This window comes from Scyliorhinus torazame, chromosome 5 (assembly GCF_047496885.1).
Source record: "Scyliorhinus torazame isolate Kashiwa2021f chromosome 5, sScyTor2.1, whole genome shotgun sequence".
Taxonomy (NCBI): Eukaryota; Metazoa; Chordata; class Chondrichthyes; order Carcharhiniformes; family Scyliorhinidae; genus Scyliorhinus; species Scyliorhinus torazame.
Window position 1 is genome coordinate 125,922,438 of NC_092711.1, and position 18,288 is coordinate 125,940,725.

General features: G+C 50.0%; 1 protein-coding gene and 1 long non-coding RNA gene across 5 annotated transcripts in view; both read left to right on the forward strand.

Moving 5' to 3' along the window:
- Positions 1 to 18,288, forward strand: part of LOC140421854 (uncharacterized) — a 514,775-nt gene that overhangs the window by 211,434 nt on the left and 285,053 nt on the right. The window lies entirely within an intron of this gene.
- LOC140421835 (uncharacterized) lies at positions 1,508 to 17,830 on the forward strand. 4 transcript variants are annotated; one of them, XR_011947116.1, is made up of 3 exons: positions 1,508 to 1,610; positions 10,295 to 13,056; positions 16,079 to 17,830. XR_011947116.1 is itself a non-coding variant. In XM_072506807.1 (3 exons), the coding sequence occupies exon 3, from the start codon at positions 10,693 to 10,695 to the stop codon at positions 11,629 to 11,631; it is 939 nt and encodes a 312-aa protein (XP_072362908.1). In that variant the 5' UTR covers positions 1,552 to 1,610; positions 3,043 to 3,092; positions 10,295 to 10,692; the 3' UTR covers positions 11,632 to 13,107. The 4 variants fall into 4 exon arrangements, 3 of the variants coding, with proteins under 3 accessions (XP_072362906.1, XP_072362908.1, XP_072362909.1); XM_072506807.1 differs by lacking the exon at positions 16,079 to 17,830 and adding an exon at positions 3,043 to 3,092 and having other exon boundaries at positions 1,552 to 1,610; positions 10,295 to 13,107; XM_072506805.1 differs by lacking the exon at positions 16,079 to 17,830 and having other exon boundaries at positions 10,295 to 13,107.

The following is an 18,288-nucleotide window of genomic DNA, read 5'->3' on the forward strand; positions in this document are numbered from 1 at the left end:
GAGCAGTCGCGAAGGTCGTTTCTCCAAATTTCCAGGGTTTCCTTCGTTCTTCCTCTCCCCCTCGAACTAAGTTATACCGGATATCAGACTCCGGGTCCATTCTGGTTCTCTTCCTGCTGACTAAATAACTTCAATCAAATATGGAGAAGACTGAATCCACTGTTCGTTTCCTGCTCCAACCTTCATTCCTGACATACCGACCCTATCCCTCTCCCTGGCAACAGTCTGAGACTTCGCCAGTCTCTGTAAACTTCGTTTCACATTTGATCCCAATATGAGCTTCTGACTTCATAGAATCATAGACTTTACAGTGCAGAAGGAGGCCATTCAGTCCATCGAGTCTGCACCGGCCCTTGGAAAGAGAATCCTACCTAAGCCGACATCTCCACCCGATGCCCGTAACCCCACCTAACCTTTTTGGACATTAAGGCAATTTAGCATAGCCAATCCACCTCACCTGCACATCTTTGGACTCATGTCTGTGCTATCACTAAGACTTCCTGTTTCCACCTACGTTACATTATCCGGCCTCTCTCCTGTGTCTGTGCGTCTGGGGCTGAAACCTCGGTCATGCCATCGTAACCTCCCGATTCGACAATTCCATTTCACACCTGGCTGCTCTCCCACATTCTACCTCTGTAAAAGTAAAACCATCCAAAAGTCTGCTACCCATGTCTTAATTCACTGCCAGTTCCTTTCCCCTATCACCCCTGTGCTCCGACTTGCATTCGCTCCCAGTCTATTCCCACCCTTGTTTTCAAACCCCTCCATGGCCTCATCTCCCCCTGTCTCTGTCATCTCCTCCAGCCCCACAAACCCCTGAGACATCTGCACAGCTCTGATCCTGGACTCTTGTACACCCCCGATTCTAATTACTCCGCCATGGTTTTCAGTTCCCTCGGTCCCAAGCACTGAATTCCCTCCCTAAACCTCCCCGTCTCCACCTCACTCACCTCCTTTCAGACTCTTTAAAACTCACCTCTTTGACCAAGTTTTTGGTCACCTGCCCTAATATCTCCTTTTGTGTCTGGGAGTCTCACTTTGTTTTATAAAGTTGCTGTGAAGTTGACTGGGATGATTTATGATGTTAAAGGTTTTATATAAATAGAAGTTGTTGTTGTTGACTGTAACCCTGATCTCCTGTTTTACAATATCCCATTGGTTTCACAACAAACTCTATCTCTGATTTATTTCCCCCTGTGGGTGTGCAGCTTCTATAAAGACGGTGGCCATTAACTTAAGAGTGTCACCGGGAGCAGGCTGCAACTGTCTCCATGGAGCTCGATGCAAACCCGAGCCCGGAAACTTCTTGCTGGGGTTTGCAGTCTCCACCGGGTTTCAGTGAACCTCGCAGCCTGGTTCATCATTGGCACTGCGCATGCTCCAGTTCACAATGCCCGGGGACTGATTGACTGCTGCTCTGGACCAATTGCAAGAGATGGGCGGATCTGGAGGACCAAGCGGAGCTGCTGGTCCTCCAACCAATCAGACTGAATAAGGGGCGGGGCTGGGACCCGGTCTCACACGTTGGTTGGAGCATGCGCAGTGCCGATGACAGTTCAGGATTCAGGCGATCGGATGGAAATCGTGAGCCGGTCACATCCCGCGCGGTGAGTCCTGAGGGAGGGATGGAGCCGGCGGGTGCGTCGGGAGGCTTCATAAACACTCCGTGTAGCCCGAAGCTCCGAATACGAAACTCGGATACAGCAGTTGAACCGGCGACAGCCACTCGGGCTTTTCCTGAGACAGGCCCGGGTCGCCCGGCGCATGCGGAGGGAGCGAGAGCCCCGGCTTTGCTCCGTCTCCCATTCACTCTGATTGGCTGAAGGACCAGCTGCTCTTGTTCGATCCTCCAGCCCCGCCCCCTCTTCCTATTGGTCCGAACCTGCCGTCAATCAGTCCCCGGGCATTGTGAGCTGGAGCAAACCCTTCACAATCATTGTCAGCTCCCTGGTTTGCAGCTGCGGGGCTTCTCCCTCCCTCCCGGGAACAGGCCCAGGTTAACAGGCACCATCCTGCTTCAGACACTGGAGGATGGTTCATATCAGACGATGGGGGGCGGGGGTCAATAAATAAGACCTTACACTTTTTAACTCAAATCAATGAGGACAGCACGGTGGCATAGTGGTTAGCACAATTGCTTCACAACTCCATGTTGGATTCCTGGCTTGGCTCACTGTGTGGAGTCTGCATGTTCTCCCCGTGTCTGCGTGGGTTTAGAACAGAGAACATACAGTGCAGAAGGAGGCCATTTGGCCCACGGAGTCTGCACCGACACACTTAAGCCCTCACTTCCACCCTATCCCCGTAACCCAATAATCCCTCCTCACCTTTTTGATCACCAAGGGCAATTTATCATGGCCAATACACCTAACCTGCATGTCTTTGGACTGTGGGAGGAAACCGGAGCACCCGGAGGAAACCCACGCAGACACGGGGAGAACGTGCAGACCCCGCACAGACAGTGACTCAAGCCGGGAATCGAACTTGGGACCCTGGCGCTATGAAGCCACAGTGCTATCCACTTGTGCTGCCCCCTTGTCCAAAATTGCCTTTAGTGCTGGGTTGTGTTACCGGGTTATGGGGATAGGGAGGAGGTGTGGGCTTGGGTAGGGTGCTCTTACCAAGAGCCGGTGCAGAGTCGATGGGCCGAATGGCCTCCTTCTGCACTGTGAATTCGATGACTCTGATCTCTGGGAAGGAAGGAAACCCTGGCAGGTGGGTGGGGGGGGGGGATTCACAAACACCCACTAGAGGACACAAACCCCCAATAAGACCCATTGATTTTATTGTCAGTCTGCAGACAGGAGCTGGAGAACTGAACCCAGGCAGAGGAGAGGGAGGGAGAAAACTGGGAGTGGAGGAAAGAAATGGTGAAATGGGTTTGGATTTCAGTCCAGGGAGGAGGGAGAGTGTGTGGGATGGGGATTTACAGCTTTGGAGGAACAAGAGAGGAAACAATGTTCCAGAGAAATTAGAATTGCCTGTTCAGAATTTCTATCCTGGACTGACAGTGATGGCTTTTGTAAACTCCTTTTACAGGGGGTTAGAATTGGAGAATTTGCACACAACAAACTGAACCCAACAGAAAGGTTTGTCTCTTTGCGATTTCTATCCTGCATTGACTTTTGTAAAATGAGAGATTACAGCGATCAGGAAATATTAAATGGAGTGGGGCCTTTTTTCTATTGAAAACAAGGAATTAAGCAGTGGCCTGATACAAATCTTTAAAATTATCAGTAGTTTGGAAAGGGATAGATAGATAGAATTTACAGTGCAAAAGGAGGCCATTCGGCCCATCGAGTCTGCACCAGCTTTTGGAAAGAGCATCCTACCCAAGCCCACACCACCCTATCCCCATAACCCACTAACCCCACTCAACCGACACTAAGGGCAATTTAGCATTGCCAATCCACCTAAGCTGCACATCTTTGGACTGTGGGAGGAAACCGGAGAGCCCGGAGGAAACCCACGCACACATGGGGAGAACGTGCAGACTCCGCACAGACAGTGACCCAGCCGGGAATCAAACCTGGGACCCTGGAGTTGTGAAGCAATTGTGCTAATCACTATGCTACCATGCTGCCCACTATGGGATGATGTGGGAGAGTCCAATAACAGGGATCATCAATAAACAATGAGTCATAAATACAAGAAGTTATGAATAAATCAAAGGGGGCAATATGGACAAATTTATTTATTTTTAAAAAATATATTTTATTCAAAATTTTGTGGCCAAGCATAACAGTACATAGTTTTTCTTTTGAACAACAATAAAGCAATATAAATAACCGTGGCCAATTTTAAACAAATAAATAAATAATATATAAACAAAAACAAAACCAAGTGGCAACTGCCTTGTCAAAAATAGTTACTCTCCAAAGATACAATCCATCAATCCAATATACATTACCTATAACAAGTGTCTATACATATACAATGACATCCCTGAGAGTCCGTCCGGTTCCTCCCCCCCCCCCCCCCCCTCCCCCCTGGGTTGCTGCTGTTGTCTTCTTCTTTTCCATTCCCTCTATCTTTCTGTGAGGTACTCGACGAACGGTTGCCATCGCCTGGTGAACCCTTGAGCCGAACCTCTTAATACGAACTTGATCCGTTCTAACTTTATAAACCCTGCCATGTCGTTTATCCAGGTCTCCACACCCGGGGGTTTGGCTTCCTTCCACATTAACAATATCCTGCGCCGGGCTACTAGGGACGCAAAGGCCAAAACATCAGCCTCTCTCGCCTCCTGCACTCCCGGCTCTTCTGCAACCCCGAACATAGCCAACCCCCAGCTTGGTTCGACCCGGACCCCCACCACCTTCGAAAGCACCTTTGCCACCCCCACCCAGAACCCCTGTAGCGCCGGGCATGACCAGAACATGTGGGTGTGATTCGCTGGGCTTCTCGAGCATCTCCCACACCTATCCTCTACCCAAAAAAATCTACTGAGCCGTGCTCCACTCAAATGCGCCCTGTGTAGAACCTTGAATTGTATCAGGCTTAGCCTGGCACACGAGGACGATGAGTTTACCCTACGTAGGGCGTCAGCCCACAGCCCCTCCTCAATCTCCTCCCCCAGCTCTTCTTCCCATTTCCCTTTCAGCTCATCTACCATGATCTCCCCCTCGTCCCTCATTTCCCTATATATGTCCGACACCTTACCATCCCACCCATGTCTCTGAGATCACTCTATCCTGCACCTCCTGCGTCGGGAGCTGCGGAAATTCCCTCACCTGTTGCCTCGCGAAAGCCCTCAGTTGCATATACCGAAATGCATTCCCTTGGGGCAACCCATATTTTTCCGTCAGCGCACCCAGACTCGCAAACGTCCCATCCACGAACAGATCTCTCAATTGTACTACCCCAGCTCTTTGCCATGCTCCAAATCCCCCATCCATTCTCCCCGGAACAAACCTATGGTTATTTCTTATCGGGGACCGCACCGAGGCTCCCGTCTTTCCCCTATGCCGTCTCCACTGCCCCCAAATTTTCAGTGTAGCCACCACCACTGGGCTTGTGGTGTATTTCTTCGGTGAGAACGGCAACGGTGCCGCCACCATTGCTTGTAGGCTAGTCCTCTCCAATCTCTTCCACGCCGCTCCCTCCCCTTCTCCCATCCACTTACACACCATTGAAACATTGGCGGCCCAGTAATAGTCGTTTAGGCTCGGTAGTGCCAACCCCCCCCCTGCCTGTCCCTGCTACGCTGCAAAATTCCCCTCCTCACTCTCGGGGTCTTCCCGGCGCACACAAAACTCATAATACTCTTCTCGATTCTCTTGAAAAAAGCCTTCGTGACCACCACCGGGAGGCACTGAAACACAAAAAGGAATCTTGGGAGGACCACCATTTTAACTGCCTGCACCCTACCTGCCAGTGACAGGGACACCATGTCCCATCTCTTAAAGTCCTCCTCCATCTGTTCCACCAACCGCGTTAAATTATGCCTGTGTAATGTACCCCAATTCTTAGCTATCTGGATCCCCAAGTACCGGAAGTCCCTTGTTACCTTCCTCAACGGTAAATCCTCTATTTCCCTGCTCTGCTACCCTGGATGCACCACGAACAACTCACTTTTCCCCATGTTCAATTTATACCCTGAAAAATCCCCAAACTCCCCAAGTATCCACATTATCTCTGGGATCCCCTCTGCCGGGTCCGCCACATACAACAACAAATCATCCGCATACAGAGATACCCGGTGTTCTTCTCCTCCCCTGAGTACTCCCCTCCACTTCCTGGAACCCCTCAATGCTATGGCCAGAGGCTCAATCGCCAGTGCAAAGAATAACGGGGACAGAGGACATCCCTGCCTCGTCCCTCTATGGAGCCGAAAATAATCAGACCCCCGTCCATTCGTGACCACTCTCGCCATCGGGGCCCTATACAGCAACTGTACCCATCTGATATACCCACCTCCAAAGCCAAATCTCCTCAGCACCTCCCACAAATAATCCCACTCCACTCTATCAAATGCTTTCTCGGCATCCATCGCCACCACTATCTCCGCTTCCCCCTCTGGTGGGGGCATCATCATTACCCCTAGCAGCCTCCGTATATTTGTGTTCAGCTGTCTCCCCTTCACAAACCCAGTTTGATCCTCATGAACCACCCCCGGTAGACATAGATCGGAGTTCGACATAGATCGGAGTATTTCCGACTATATAGGGGAACAAGACAGGGATGCCCGCTGTCTCCATTGTTGTTCGCGTTGGCAATTGAACCTCTGGCCATGGCATTGAGAGACTCCAGGAAATGGAGAGGGGTGATTAGAGGGGGAGAAGAACACCGAGTCTCGTTATACGCGGATGACCTATTGTTATACGTGTCGGACCCAGCGGGGGGGGGTGATAGAGGTTATGCGAATTTTGAGGGGGTTCGGGGATTTCTCGGGGTATAGGCTAAACATGGGGAAGAGTGAATTATTTGTGATACATCCAGGGGACCAGAGTAGAGAGATAGAAGGCTTGCCTCTAAGGAAAGTGGAAAGAAACTTCCGATACCTGGGGATTCAGATCGCTAGGAGCTGGGGAACCTTGCACAGACTTAATCTGACACGGTTGGTAGAACAAATGGAGGAGGACTTCAAGAGGTGGGACATGCAGCCTCTATCGCTGGCGGGCAGGGTGCAAGCAATTAAGATGATGGTCCTCCCGAGGTTCTTATTTGTATTTCAATGTCTCCCTATACTAATCACCAAGACCTTTTTTAATAAAATAGACAGGAGCATCACGAGCTTCGTGTGGGCAGGGAAAGTTCCGAGAGTAAGGAGGGGGTTCCTTCAGCGTAGTAGGGACAGAGGAGGATTGGCACTACAGAAATTGGGCGATTACTATTGGGCCGCCAATGTGGCAATGATACGTAAATGGATGATGGAGGGCGAGGGAGCGGCGTGGAAAAGACTGGAGAGAAAGTCCTGTAAAGGGACGAGTTTAGAGGCGCTGGTGACGGCGCCGCTACCGATCTCACCTAAAAGGTTTACCACGAACCCAGTGGTGGCGGCAACATTGAATATCTGGGGACAGTGGAGGCGACAGAGAGGGGTGCGGGGAGCCCTGGTGGGGTCCCCAATCAGGAACAACCATAGGTTCGCCCCAGGAAGAATGGATGGAGGATTTCAGAGCTGGTACCAGTTGGGAATTAGGAGGGTGGGAGATTTATTTATAGATGGGACTTTTGCGAGCTTGGGAGCATTGGAGGAAAAGTATAAGTTGCCCCGGGGAAATTTCTTGAGATATATGCAGGTGAGGGCGTTTACTAGACAACAGGTGAGGGAATTTCCGTTGCTCCCGACACAGGGGATACAGGACAGGGTGCTTTCAGGGGTGTGGGTCGGAGAGGGCAAGGTGTCAGAGATTTACCGAGAGATGAGGGAAGAGGGGGAGGAGTCGGTGGGCGAACTAAAAGGAAAGTGGGAAGAAGAACTAGGGGAGGAGATAGAGGAGGGTATGTGGGCTGATGCCCTAAGCAGGGTAAATTCCTCTTCCCCATGCGCCAGGCTTGGCCTGATTCAATTTAAGGTGCTACATAGAGCACACATAACGGGAGCAAGATTGAGCAGGTTCTTTGGAGTGGAGGACAAATGTGGGAGGTGTGGCGGGAGCCCGGCAAACCACGCACATATGTTTTGGGCGTGTCCGGCACTGGAAGGGTATTGGAAGGGAGTGACGGGAGTGATTTCGCGGGTGGTGAAGGCCCGGGTCAAACCAGGCTGGGGGTTAGCTCTATTTGGAGTTGCGGAAGAGCCGGGAGTGCAGGAGGCGAAAGAGGCCGGCGTTGTGGCCTTTGCGTCCCTAGTAGCCCGGCGCAGGATCCTCCTCCTGTGGAAGGAGGCGAAACCCCCCGGACTGGAGGCCTGGGTAAATGATATGGCGGGGTTCATTAAACTGGAGCAGATAAAGTTTGCCCTGAGAGGATCGGCTCAAGGGTTCACCAGGCGGTGGCAGCCATTTCTCGACTACCTAGGGGAACGTTAGAGGGAAGACAGATGACCAGCAGCAGCAACCCAGGGGGAAGGGGGGGGGGGGTTTAGTTTAGTTTAGGTCAAAGATAAAGGGGTTTTGTTACTTGTGTATTGTTAAAAATTTCTGTATTGTTATTGTTGCGTTTGCTTTGTAAGAGGGGAAAAATTGTTGTTTGGGAAAAAAATTTCAATAAAACATATTTAAAATAAAAAAAAAAATGAACCACCCCCGGGACACAATCCTCTATCCTCGTTGCCATTACCTTGGCCAGAATCTTAGCATCCACATTCAGGAGGGAAATGGGCCTATCGGACCCGCATTGCAGCGGGTCTTTTTGCTTCTTTAGGAGGAGCGATATCGATGCCTCTGACATAGTCGGGGGCAGCTGCCCCCTTTCCCTAGCCTCATTAAAGATTCTCATCAGTAGCGGGGCCAGCAAGTCCATATATTTCCTATAAAATTCCACTGGGAATCCGTCTGGTCCCGGGGCCTTCCCCGCATGCATACATCCGCTCCCTTTCACTACTTCCTCCGTCTCAATCTGTGCTCCCTCTCCTGCTCCTCCACCTTAGGAAATTCCAGCTGATCCAGAAAGCACATCATTCTCTCCTTCCCTTCCGGGGGCTGAGCTTCATATAATCTTTCATAAAATGCCTTGAACACTCCATTCACTCTCTCCGCTCCCCGCTCCATCTCTCCTTCCTCATCTCTCACCCCCCCTATCTCCCTCGCTGCTCCTCTTTTCCTCAGTTGGTGGGCCAGCAACCTGCTCGCCTTCTCTCCATATTCGTACTGTGCACCCTGTGCCTTCCTCCATTGTGCCTCTGCATTACCCGTAGTCAACAAGTCAAATTCTACATGTAGCCTTTGCCTTTCCCTGTACAGTCCCTCCTCCGGTGCCTCCGCATATTGTCTGTCCACCCTCAAAAGTTCTTTCAACAACCGCTCCCTTTCCCTACCCTCCTGCTTTCCTTTATGTGCCCTGATAGATATCAGCTCTCCTCTAACCACAGCCTTCAACGCCTCCCAGACCACTCCCACCTGAACCTCCCCATTGTCATTGAGTTCCAAGTACCTTTCAATACACCCCCTCACCCTTAAACACACACCCTCATCTGCCAATAATCCCATGTCCATTCTCCAGGGTGGGTGCTGTTCTTTTTCCTCCCCTATCTCCAGGTCCACCCAATGTGGAGCATGATCCGAAATGGCTATAGCCGTGTACTCCGTCCCCGTCACCTTCGGGATCAGTGCCCTTCCCAAAACAAAAAAATCTATCCGTGAATAGACTTTGTGGACATAGGAGAAAAACGAAAACGCCTTACTCCTAGGTCTACTAAATCTCCAGGGGTCTACTCCTCCCATCTGCTCCATAAAGTCCTTGAGCACCCTAGCTGCAGTCGGCCTCCTTCCGGTCCTGGACCTCGATCTGTCCAGCCCTGGGTCCAGCACCGTATTAAAATCTTCACCCATTACCAACTTTCCCGCCTCTAGGTCCGGGATGCGTCCCAACATACATACGCCTCATAAAATTGGCATCATCCCAGTTCGGGGCATATACGTTCACTAAAACCACCGCCTCCCCTTGCAATCTGCCACTCACCATCACGTATCTGCCCCCACTATCCGCCACTATGGTCTTTGCCTCAAACATTACCCGCTTCCCCACTAATATAGCCACCCCCCTGTTTTTTGCGTCTAGCCCCGAATGAAACACCTGCCCCACCCATCCTTTGCGAAGTCTGACCTGGTCTATGAATTTCAGATGCGTCTCCTGCAGCATAGCCACATCTGCCTTAAGTTTTTTTAGGTGTGTGAGTACCCGTGCCCTCTTAATCGGCCCGTTCAGCCCTCTCACATTCCACATGATCAGCCGGGTTGGGGGGCTCTTTTACCCCCCCCCCCTTGTCGACTAGCCATCTCCTTTTTCAATCCAGCTCCTCACCCGGTTCCCACGTAGCCGTATCTTCCCCCAACGGCGCCCTCCCGCCCCGACCACCCCACCCCATACCAGCTCCCCCTTCTCCCCAGCAGCAGCAACCCAGTTAACCCCCCCCCCCCCCCCCCCCGCTAGATCCCTTTCGAGCGTAATTGCACCCCCCATGTTGCTCCCAGAAGTCAGGAAACTCTGGCCGACCTCGGCTTCCCCCCGTGTGGACAAATTTATTAACTTACAGGTTTGGAATGTGCAATTCATTACCATGGAAAGATGAGATAAGCGGGACAGTAGGAGATTTGTGCCAAGTAAGGACAGCAGCAGAATCTGTGCCAGAATGGCCTGTTTGTGTCTTATATATTCACAGTAATTCAGTAATTTAATTTTACAGAATATTTGCAGATGCAAACATCATGTCGAGATCTGACAGAGACACTTGATTCATCAGGACCGGCCTTTCAACGTGGAAGGAGAAATGTTTGTCTGTTTCGTCTTTGGGGAAAAAGGTTAAAAATCACTGTGATTGGAAAAGCACCGAGACACAGACATCTAAGTCAGACACCTAAGTCATTTTCCACAGTTAGCTGGAACTGAGCTTTAACCAATCACACAGCATGAAATTAAATTGCAGCATTTATATCAGGGAGACACCGTACTCAGGCTTCAACTGATGATCCAAGCTGGAGAGACATAAGGACATTCGCACCAAAGGAATCAAGAAGCAGCAATAGGACATTCAGCCCCGTGAGCCTGGTCCACCATTTAATAACATCACGGCTGTCAATAACTATGAAGAAACCGTGGAAATGTGGGGACTGTGGGAAAGGATTCAATTCCCCATCTGAATTGGAAACTCATCGACGTATTCACACTGGGGAAAGGCCATTCACCTGCTCTGTGTGTGGGAAGGGATCCACTACGTTATCCAACCTCATCACACACCAGCATGTTCATACTGACCAGAGACCGTTTAAATGTGCTGACTGTGAGAAGAGCTTTAAAAGCAGAAAGGATTTACTGTTCCACCAACGCAGTCATACTGGGGAAAGGCCGTTCACCTGCTCCGTGTGTGGGAAGGGATTCACTCAGTCATCGAACCTCCGGACACACCAACGTGTTCACACTGATAAGAAATCTTTTAAATGTTCTGACTGTGAGAAGAGCTTTAAAAGTAAAAGGTGTTTAATGATACATCAACGCACTCACACTGGGGAGAGGCCGTTCACCTGCTCGGTGTGCGGGAAGGGATTCACTTGTTCATCCCAGCTTCTGACTCATCAATCTGTTCACACTGACCAGAGACCTTTTAATTGTTCTGACTGTGAGAAAACATTTAAAAGCAAAAGGGATCTTGTGAAACACCAACGCATTCACACTGGGGAGAGGCCATTCACCTGCTCCAAGTGTGGGAAGGGATTCACTCGGTCAGCCCACCTTCTGAGACACCATCGAGTTCACACTGGGGAGAGACCATTCAGCTGCCCTATGTGTCGGCAGGAATTCAATGATTCATCCAACCTTCTGCAACATCAACGAGTTCACACTGGACAGAGACCGTACTCTTGCCCCGTGTGTGACAAGAAATTCACTCAGTCATCCCACCTCAATACACACCAACTTGTTCACACTGATCAGAAACCTTTTAAATGTTCTGACTGTGAAAAGAGATTTAAAAGTAAACCGAATCTGCGGAAACACCAGCGAGTTCACACGGAGACAGAATCATAGAATTTACTGTGCAGAAGGAGGGCATTCGTCCCATCGAGTGCACCGGCCCTTGGAAAGTGCACCCTACTGAAGCCCATACCTCCACCATAACTCCATAACCCCACCAACCTTTTTGGACACTAAGGGCAATTTAGCCTGGAAAATCCACCCAACCTGCACATCTTTGGACTGTGGGAGGAAACCAGAGCACCCGATGGAAACCCACGCAGGAGAACGTGCAGACTCCATGCAGACAGTGACCAAAGCCGGGAATTGAACCTGGGATCCTGGAGCTGTGAAGCATCAGTGCTAACGACTGAGCTACCGTGCTGCTCACACATGGGAGCGTTACTGCGGAATCAGTGGCAGAGGCTGTTCAACTGCTCCGCGTGTGGGAGGAGATTCACTCAGTCAAACAACCTGCATAGACATCAGCAGGTTCACAGACAACAGCAGGGTTTGGATTCATAGCATTTTTTTCATCGAATTTACAGTGCAGAAGGAGGCCATTCAGCCCATCGAGTCTGCACCGGCTCTTGGAAAGAGCACCCTACCCAAGGCCAACATCTCCACCCTATCCCCATAACCCAGTAACCCCACCCAACACCAAGGGCAATTTTGGACACTTAGGGCAATTTATCATGGCCAATCCACCTAACCTGCACATCTTTGGACTGTGGGAGGAAACCGGAGCACCCGGAGGAAACCCGCACAAACACGGGGAGGATGTGCAGACTCCGCACAGACAGTGACCCAAGCCGGAATCGAACCTGGGACCCTGGAGCTGTGAAGCAATTGTGCTATCCACAATGCTACCGTGCTGCCCTTCAGCTGTTGTTGCTGCTGTTAGTCACATTGAGGACTGAATGAAGCCTGGACGTCTGTTTGCAGTGGGGCTCCACAGTTTTCCGGTATATATCAATGATTTAGACTGAAATGTATGCACCAGGATTATACAAAAGTTGGCCATGTGTTTCAGACAATGAGGGAGAAAGCCATGGACTGGGTCAGGTGGAAAGAAAAGTGATAAATGGAAATTTAGATAATAAGAGGTTAATAATGTTAATAATGAAATAAATAAAGACACGGCAGGACCATCCCAGCCTAGTGGAATACACATCCAGTTTCATGTGGGAAAACCAGGGCACTTCCATTACGCTGGAAATGTCATCAGCTGGAGCAGCAGGAAGCAAAGGGGATTGGTCCAGAGGTATTTTTGTGATCGGAAGACTGTTTCCAGCGGAGTTCTGGATTGTTCAGGACACGATTCCGTGCTTTGTGTGGTATATATGAATGATTTAGACTTCAACATAGGGACATGGTTGAGACATTTGCAGTGTTGTGGTTGACAGTGAGGAATAAAGTTGTAAACTACAGGACGCTATCGGTAGACTGATCAGCTGGGCAGCAAAGAAGCAAATGGAGATCAATCTGGAGAAGTGTGAGGTAATAAATACACTTGTGGTTCGTGTACAAAGACACACAGATCCTTCTCTACTCTCGTATTCTGCAGTCTCTCTGTTTAAATTATTATTATTCCCAACTTCACTTTATTATAGGACAACTTCACTTTTTCCCCAAATTATCCTTTGGGCGGGATTCTCCCAGCCCCGGGCCGGAGAATCCCCGCAATCGCGCCCTGACGCCGGCATGAGATTCTCCGCTCTGCGGCGCGATTGGCACAGTGTTGGTTAAGGCCGCTGTACGTGGCCAGGCCAACGATTCTCCGGCCTGCATGGGCCGAGTGGCCACTCTGAAAAGGTAGTCCCGCCAGCGCTGTCCACACCTGTTCGCAGCCGGCGGGAACTCTGCACTCAGGGTCAGGGGTGCGGCCTGTGGGGGAGGGGGAGGGGGCTCTGACCCTGGGGGGCCTCCGATGGGGCCTGGCCCATGATTGGGGCCCACTGATTGGCGGGCCAGCCTCTCGCTCCCTGGGTCTATTTTGTTACACGCCGGTCCCTGAACTCCCGCGCCATGTTGCATCGGGGCCGGCACGTTGAGGGAGACCACTGCGCATGCGCGGGTTGGCGCGGCGCACAGTTCGTGCCGGGATGGGAGGCTGGAGTGGCTCGCTGTGCTGGCCCACTGTAGGGGCCAGAATCGGTACTCCCCGCAGCCTGTTCACGCCGTCGTGAAACGCGACGGCGTTCCCAACGGCGTGGACACTCTGCTGCCGAATGGGAGAATCCCGCCCGAGATCTGCCAAATATTTCCCACTGATTGACCCTATGTATGATCTTTCTGTGTAACTGAGTGAAGCTCTTTTCACAGTCAGTTCACTGGAACACTCACTTGAGTGTGTGTGTATCGGCACGTTTCCAGTCACAATAATATTTGAAATCTTTTCCCATGGGCAGAATAGACTTAACATTGCTCCTTCCACATTCAAAGGCCTGTACCATTCTGATCCTAATGAATCGAATAACCGTTAGCCGTGCAGGCGGCACGGTAGCACAGTGGCTGGAACTGTTGCTTCACAGCGCCAGGGTCCCGTGTTTGATTCCCGCTTGGGTCACCGTCTGTGCGGAGTCTGCACGTTCGCCCAGTGTCTGTGTGGGTTTTCTACCTCAGTTTACCCAGACAGGCACCGGAGTGTACCGACTAGGGCCTTTTCACAGTAACTTCATTGCAGTGTTAATGTAAGCCTACTTGTCATAAAGATTATTATTTAAAAAAATAAATTTAGAGTACCCAATTCATATTTTTTTTCCAATTAAGAGGCAATTTAGCATGGCCAATCCACCTAGCTTGCCGATCTTTTTGTTGTGGGGCGAAACCCACGCAAACACGGGGAGAATATGCAAACTCCACACAGACAGTGACCCAGAACCGGAATCGAACCTGGGACCTCGTCGCCGTGAGGCTGCAGTGCTAACCCACTGCGCCACCGTGCTGCCCTATAATGATTATTATTAACTCATTGTCCCATCACCACCATTCCTTTCCTCCACTCCCAGTTGTCTCCCAACCTCTACTCTGGCTCGGTTCCCAGCCTCCCCGAACAGGCGCCGGAATGTGGCGACTAGGGCCTTTTCACAGTAACTTCATTTGAAGCCTACTTGTGACAATAAGCGATTTTCATTTTCACTTCATTTCATTCAGTTCTAACCAGTGTGCAGACTGAGATTCAATCATTTCTCTCTCAGTCACTGAGACCCTGAAGCCCCACTCACTCCCTGTCCTCTCACCACTCTGCTACTCCCTGAATCATTTCATTTCAGATGGCAGCCATTAGCCTGTGACTGTTCCCGGGGAAGCCCCAGACCAGCAAATTTGGGACCAGCAGGTATTTATTCTCCGCTTTTGGCGTTCAGTCGGTTTTATCTGGAGACTCAATTCTCTGCGTATGTGTAACCGTCACAATGTCCGGGTGATTGACGGTAGCTCCCGACCAATAGGAAGAGGACGGGCGGGATTGGAGGACCAACTGAGAACGGCAGGTCCGCCAACCAATCGGAGTGAATGAGGGGCCGGGTCCGCTGTGATTGAAGCATGCGCAATGTGGGTAATGCCGTCGGAGAGCTGCTTATTCAGCTCCGAAATTGGTAAGTACGGAGGGAGCGAGGAATCGCGTAACTCTGCGTAAACATGTGTAAGCCACAAACCTCCGAAAAGAGTTCACTGGACCACCCAGTTTGTACCGAGCGGGGCTGCAGATCCTCCTGTTCGGCCCGGGTAATCGGCCGCCATATTTAATAGATGCCATGTGCATCAGGGCGCATGCGTGATCGCCATCTTTGTAGCGGGCAAATGTCAAATGACCGGGAGGAGCATTTTCTAAAACAATATTTTCAGGTATTTTCATAAAACCAAACCACAGAAACTGAAAAATGAAAATCGCATATTGTCACAAGTAGGCTTCAAATGAAGTTACTGTGAAAAGCCACATTCCGGCGCCTGTTCGTGGAGGCTGGTACAGGAATTGAACCGTGCTGCTGGCCTGCCTTGGTCTGCTTTCAAAGCCAGCGATTTAGCCCAATGTGCTAAACCAGCCCCTCTAACCAGCCCCCTTACAACATTGTGGATAACCAACACCAACTCCCCATTGGGAAGAGCTTGTTACCCATTATTCAGAATGGAGACACCGTCCATCAAACTGTCCCAATGTCTTACTGATGAGGCAGAGAAGAAAGAACGGGGTGGCACAGGGGATATCACTACTGCCTCATAGTGCTAGAACCCGGGTTCAAATCCGACCGTGGGTGACTGAGTGGAGTTTGGATGTTCTCCCCATGTCTGTGTGGGTTTCCTCAGGTGCTCCGGTTTCCTCCCACAGTCCCTTTCACTTTCTCTCTACTCCAATAGAGGTGAACCAGTTGGGTTTCTATGCCAATCCAGCAGTTCTCGTGGTTACATTTTCCTGTTGCCGGCCCCACAAATTACCAGATTGATTCAGATCAAGTTCACCACCTGCCTTTTTGTGGATTCTCCCTCACTCCCTTTTTTCTGTTTTCAATCAATTTCACAGGGTATTACAAGGGGAGGCTTTGCAATTGGGGAACTGACATCGAACATGATATCAGAATCTGATGGAGACAGCCAATTTATTGTAACCTGAACATCATTGGATTTTGAACATGAATGGAAAAAGCACCGATCACAGCAGGAAGAAATTGTACCATGTGTCCTGTGTGTGGACAAGATTTCAGCCAATCATCTGGATTTTTGGAACAGAATTGCAGTCATGACAGGGAGATGCCATGGAAATGTGGGGATTGTGAGAAGGGATTCAATTACCCATGCCAGCTGGAAACTCATCGACGCAGTCACACCGGGGAGAGGCCATTCACCTGCTCCCAGTGTGGGAAGGGATTTTGCTCACACATTCACTCTGCTGAGACACTAGCAAATTCACACTCAGGAGAGGCCATACACGTGCTCTGTGTGTGGGTTGGGATTCAATTGGTCAACTAACCTAGCATTACACCAGCGAGTTCACACAGTTAGGAAACAGAAACTAAACATCACATCAGCATCTAACACTCATCGAATTTATCGTGAACTGAATATCATCAGATTTTGAACTTGGAAGGAAAAAGCACCGTTCACAGTGGGGAGAAACTGTACACGTGTTCTGTGTGTGGATGAAGCTTCAGTTGATCATCTGGCCTTTCGAAACATAAATGCAATCACACCGGGGAGAAACCGTGGGAATGTGGGGACTGTGGGAAGGGATTTGATTAGCCATCCCAGCCAGTAGTTCATCAGTGCACTCACACTGGGCAGACGCTTTTCACGTGCTCTGAGTATGGAAAGGGATAGACACACCAACATATTCACGCTGGGGAGAGGCTGTTCACCTTCTCCCAATGTAGGAAGGGATTTGCTCATTCCTCCAATCTGCTGAGACACCAGTGAGTTCACACTGGGAGAGACCATTTAAATGCCCAGACTGTGAAGAGTGTTATAAAGATTCTGGGGAACTGATGTCCCATTATCATGTTCACACTTAAGAGAGACCATTCAGATGCTCTCATTGTATCATAGAATTTACAGTTCAGAAAGAGGCCATTTGGCCCATCGAGTCTGCACTGGCCCTTGGAAGGCGCACCTGACTTAAGCCTATACCTCCACCCTAACCCCGTAAACCAGTAACCCCACCTAAACCTTTTGGACAGTAAGGGCAATTCAAAATGGCCAAGCCAATCCACCTAACCTGCACATCTTTGGACTAGGGGAGGAAACCGGAGCACCCGGAGGAAATACAAGGAAATACGGGGAGAATGTGCAGACTCTGTACAGACAGTGACCCAAGCCAGAAATCGAACCTGGGACCCTGGAGCTGTGAAGCAACAGTGCTAACCACTGTGCTACTGTGCCGCCCAATCAGCAGCTTACCACTCAACGGTCTTGTGTTCAGACAATCATCTCACCTCACTGTACAGCAGCGTCTTCACACAATGGAGACGCCATTCACCTGCTCCCAGTATGGGAGGGGATTCACTCAGATTCCAACCTACTGATGCACCAGCAAGTTCACAAGTAACTTCAGTGATTGTATTGTTTTGCGAATCACAGCCTGGACTGAACCATATTCATTGGAGTCTGTTTCTCCCACAAGCCCCGAAAGACGTGCTTGTTAGGTGAATTGGACATTCTGAATTCTCCCTCAGTGCACCCGAACAAGGGCCGGAATGTGGCAACACGGGGCTTTTCACAGTAACTTCATTGCAATGTTAATGTAAGCCTGCTTGTGACAATAATAAAGATTATCATTATTATGACTGTGGAATTAATTGGATGAATCCTCCAAAGAGCCAGCACTGGTATAATGGGCCAAATAGTTTCCATCTGTGCTGTATCGTTCCATAGAATAATTAATATTCAACAGGAACAGTAGTAAGCCATTCAGCCTTTCAAGCCTGCTCCTCCATTTAAAAAAATGACTGATCCAACACTAAGTCCATTTTCCTGCCTTCTCTCCATAACCCTGATTTCCCTTAATTATTAAAAACCTATTGATCTCAGCCCTGAAAACGTTCAAGGACATCCACCCAATATTTACCCTGTCTAACCCTCTAAAACTCTTATATGTTTTAGTCATATCATTTCTCATACTTCTGCACTCCTAGGAGTACAGACTCAACTTGTTTAATCTTTCCTCATATGGAAATGTCTCCATACCCAGGATCATTGGTGTAAATCTCCTCTATACTGCCTCCAATGATATATCTTTCC

What these genes read in the sequence shown, in the direction of transcription:
- LOC140421835 (XM_072506805.1), top strand. Translation starts at nt 10,693, where the DNA reads ATGAAGAAACCGTGGAAATGTGGGGACTGTGGGAAAGGATTCAATTCC.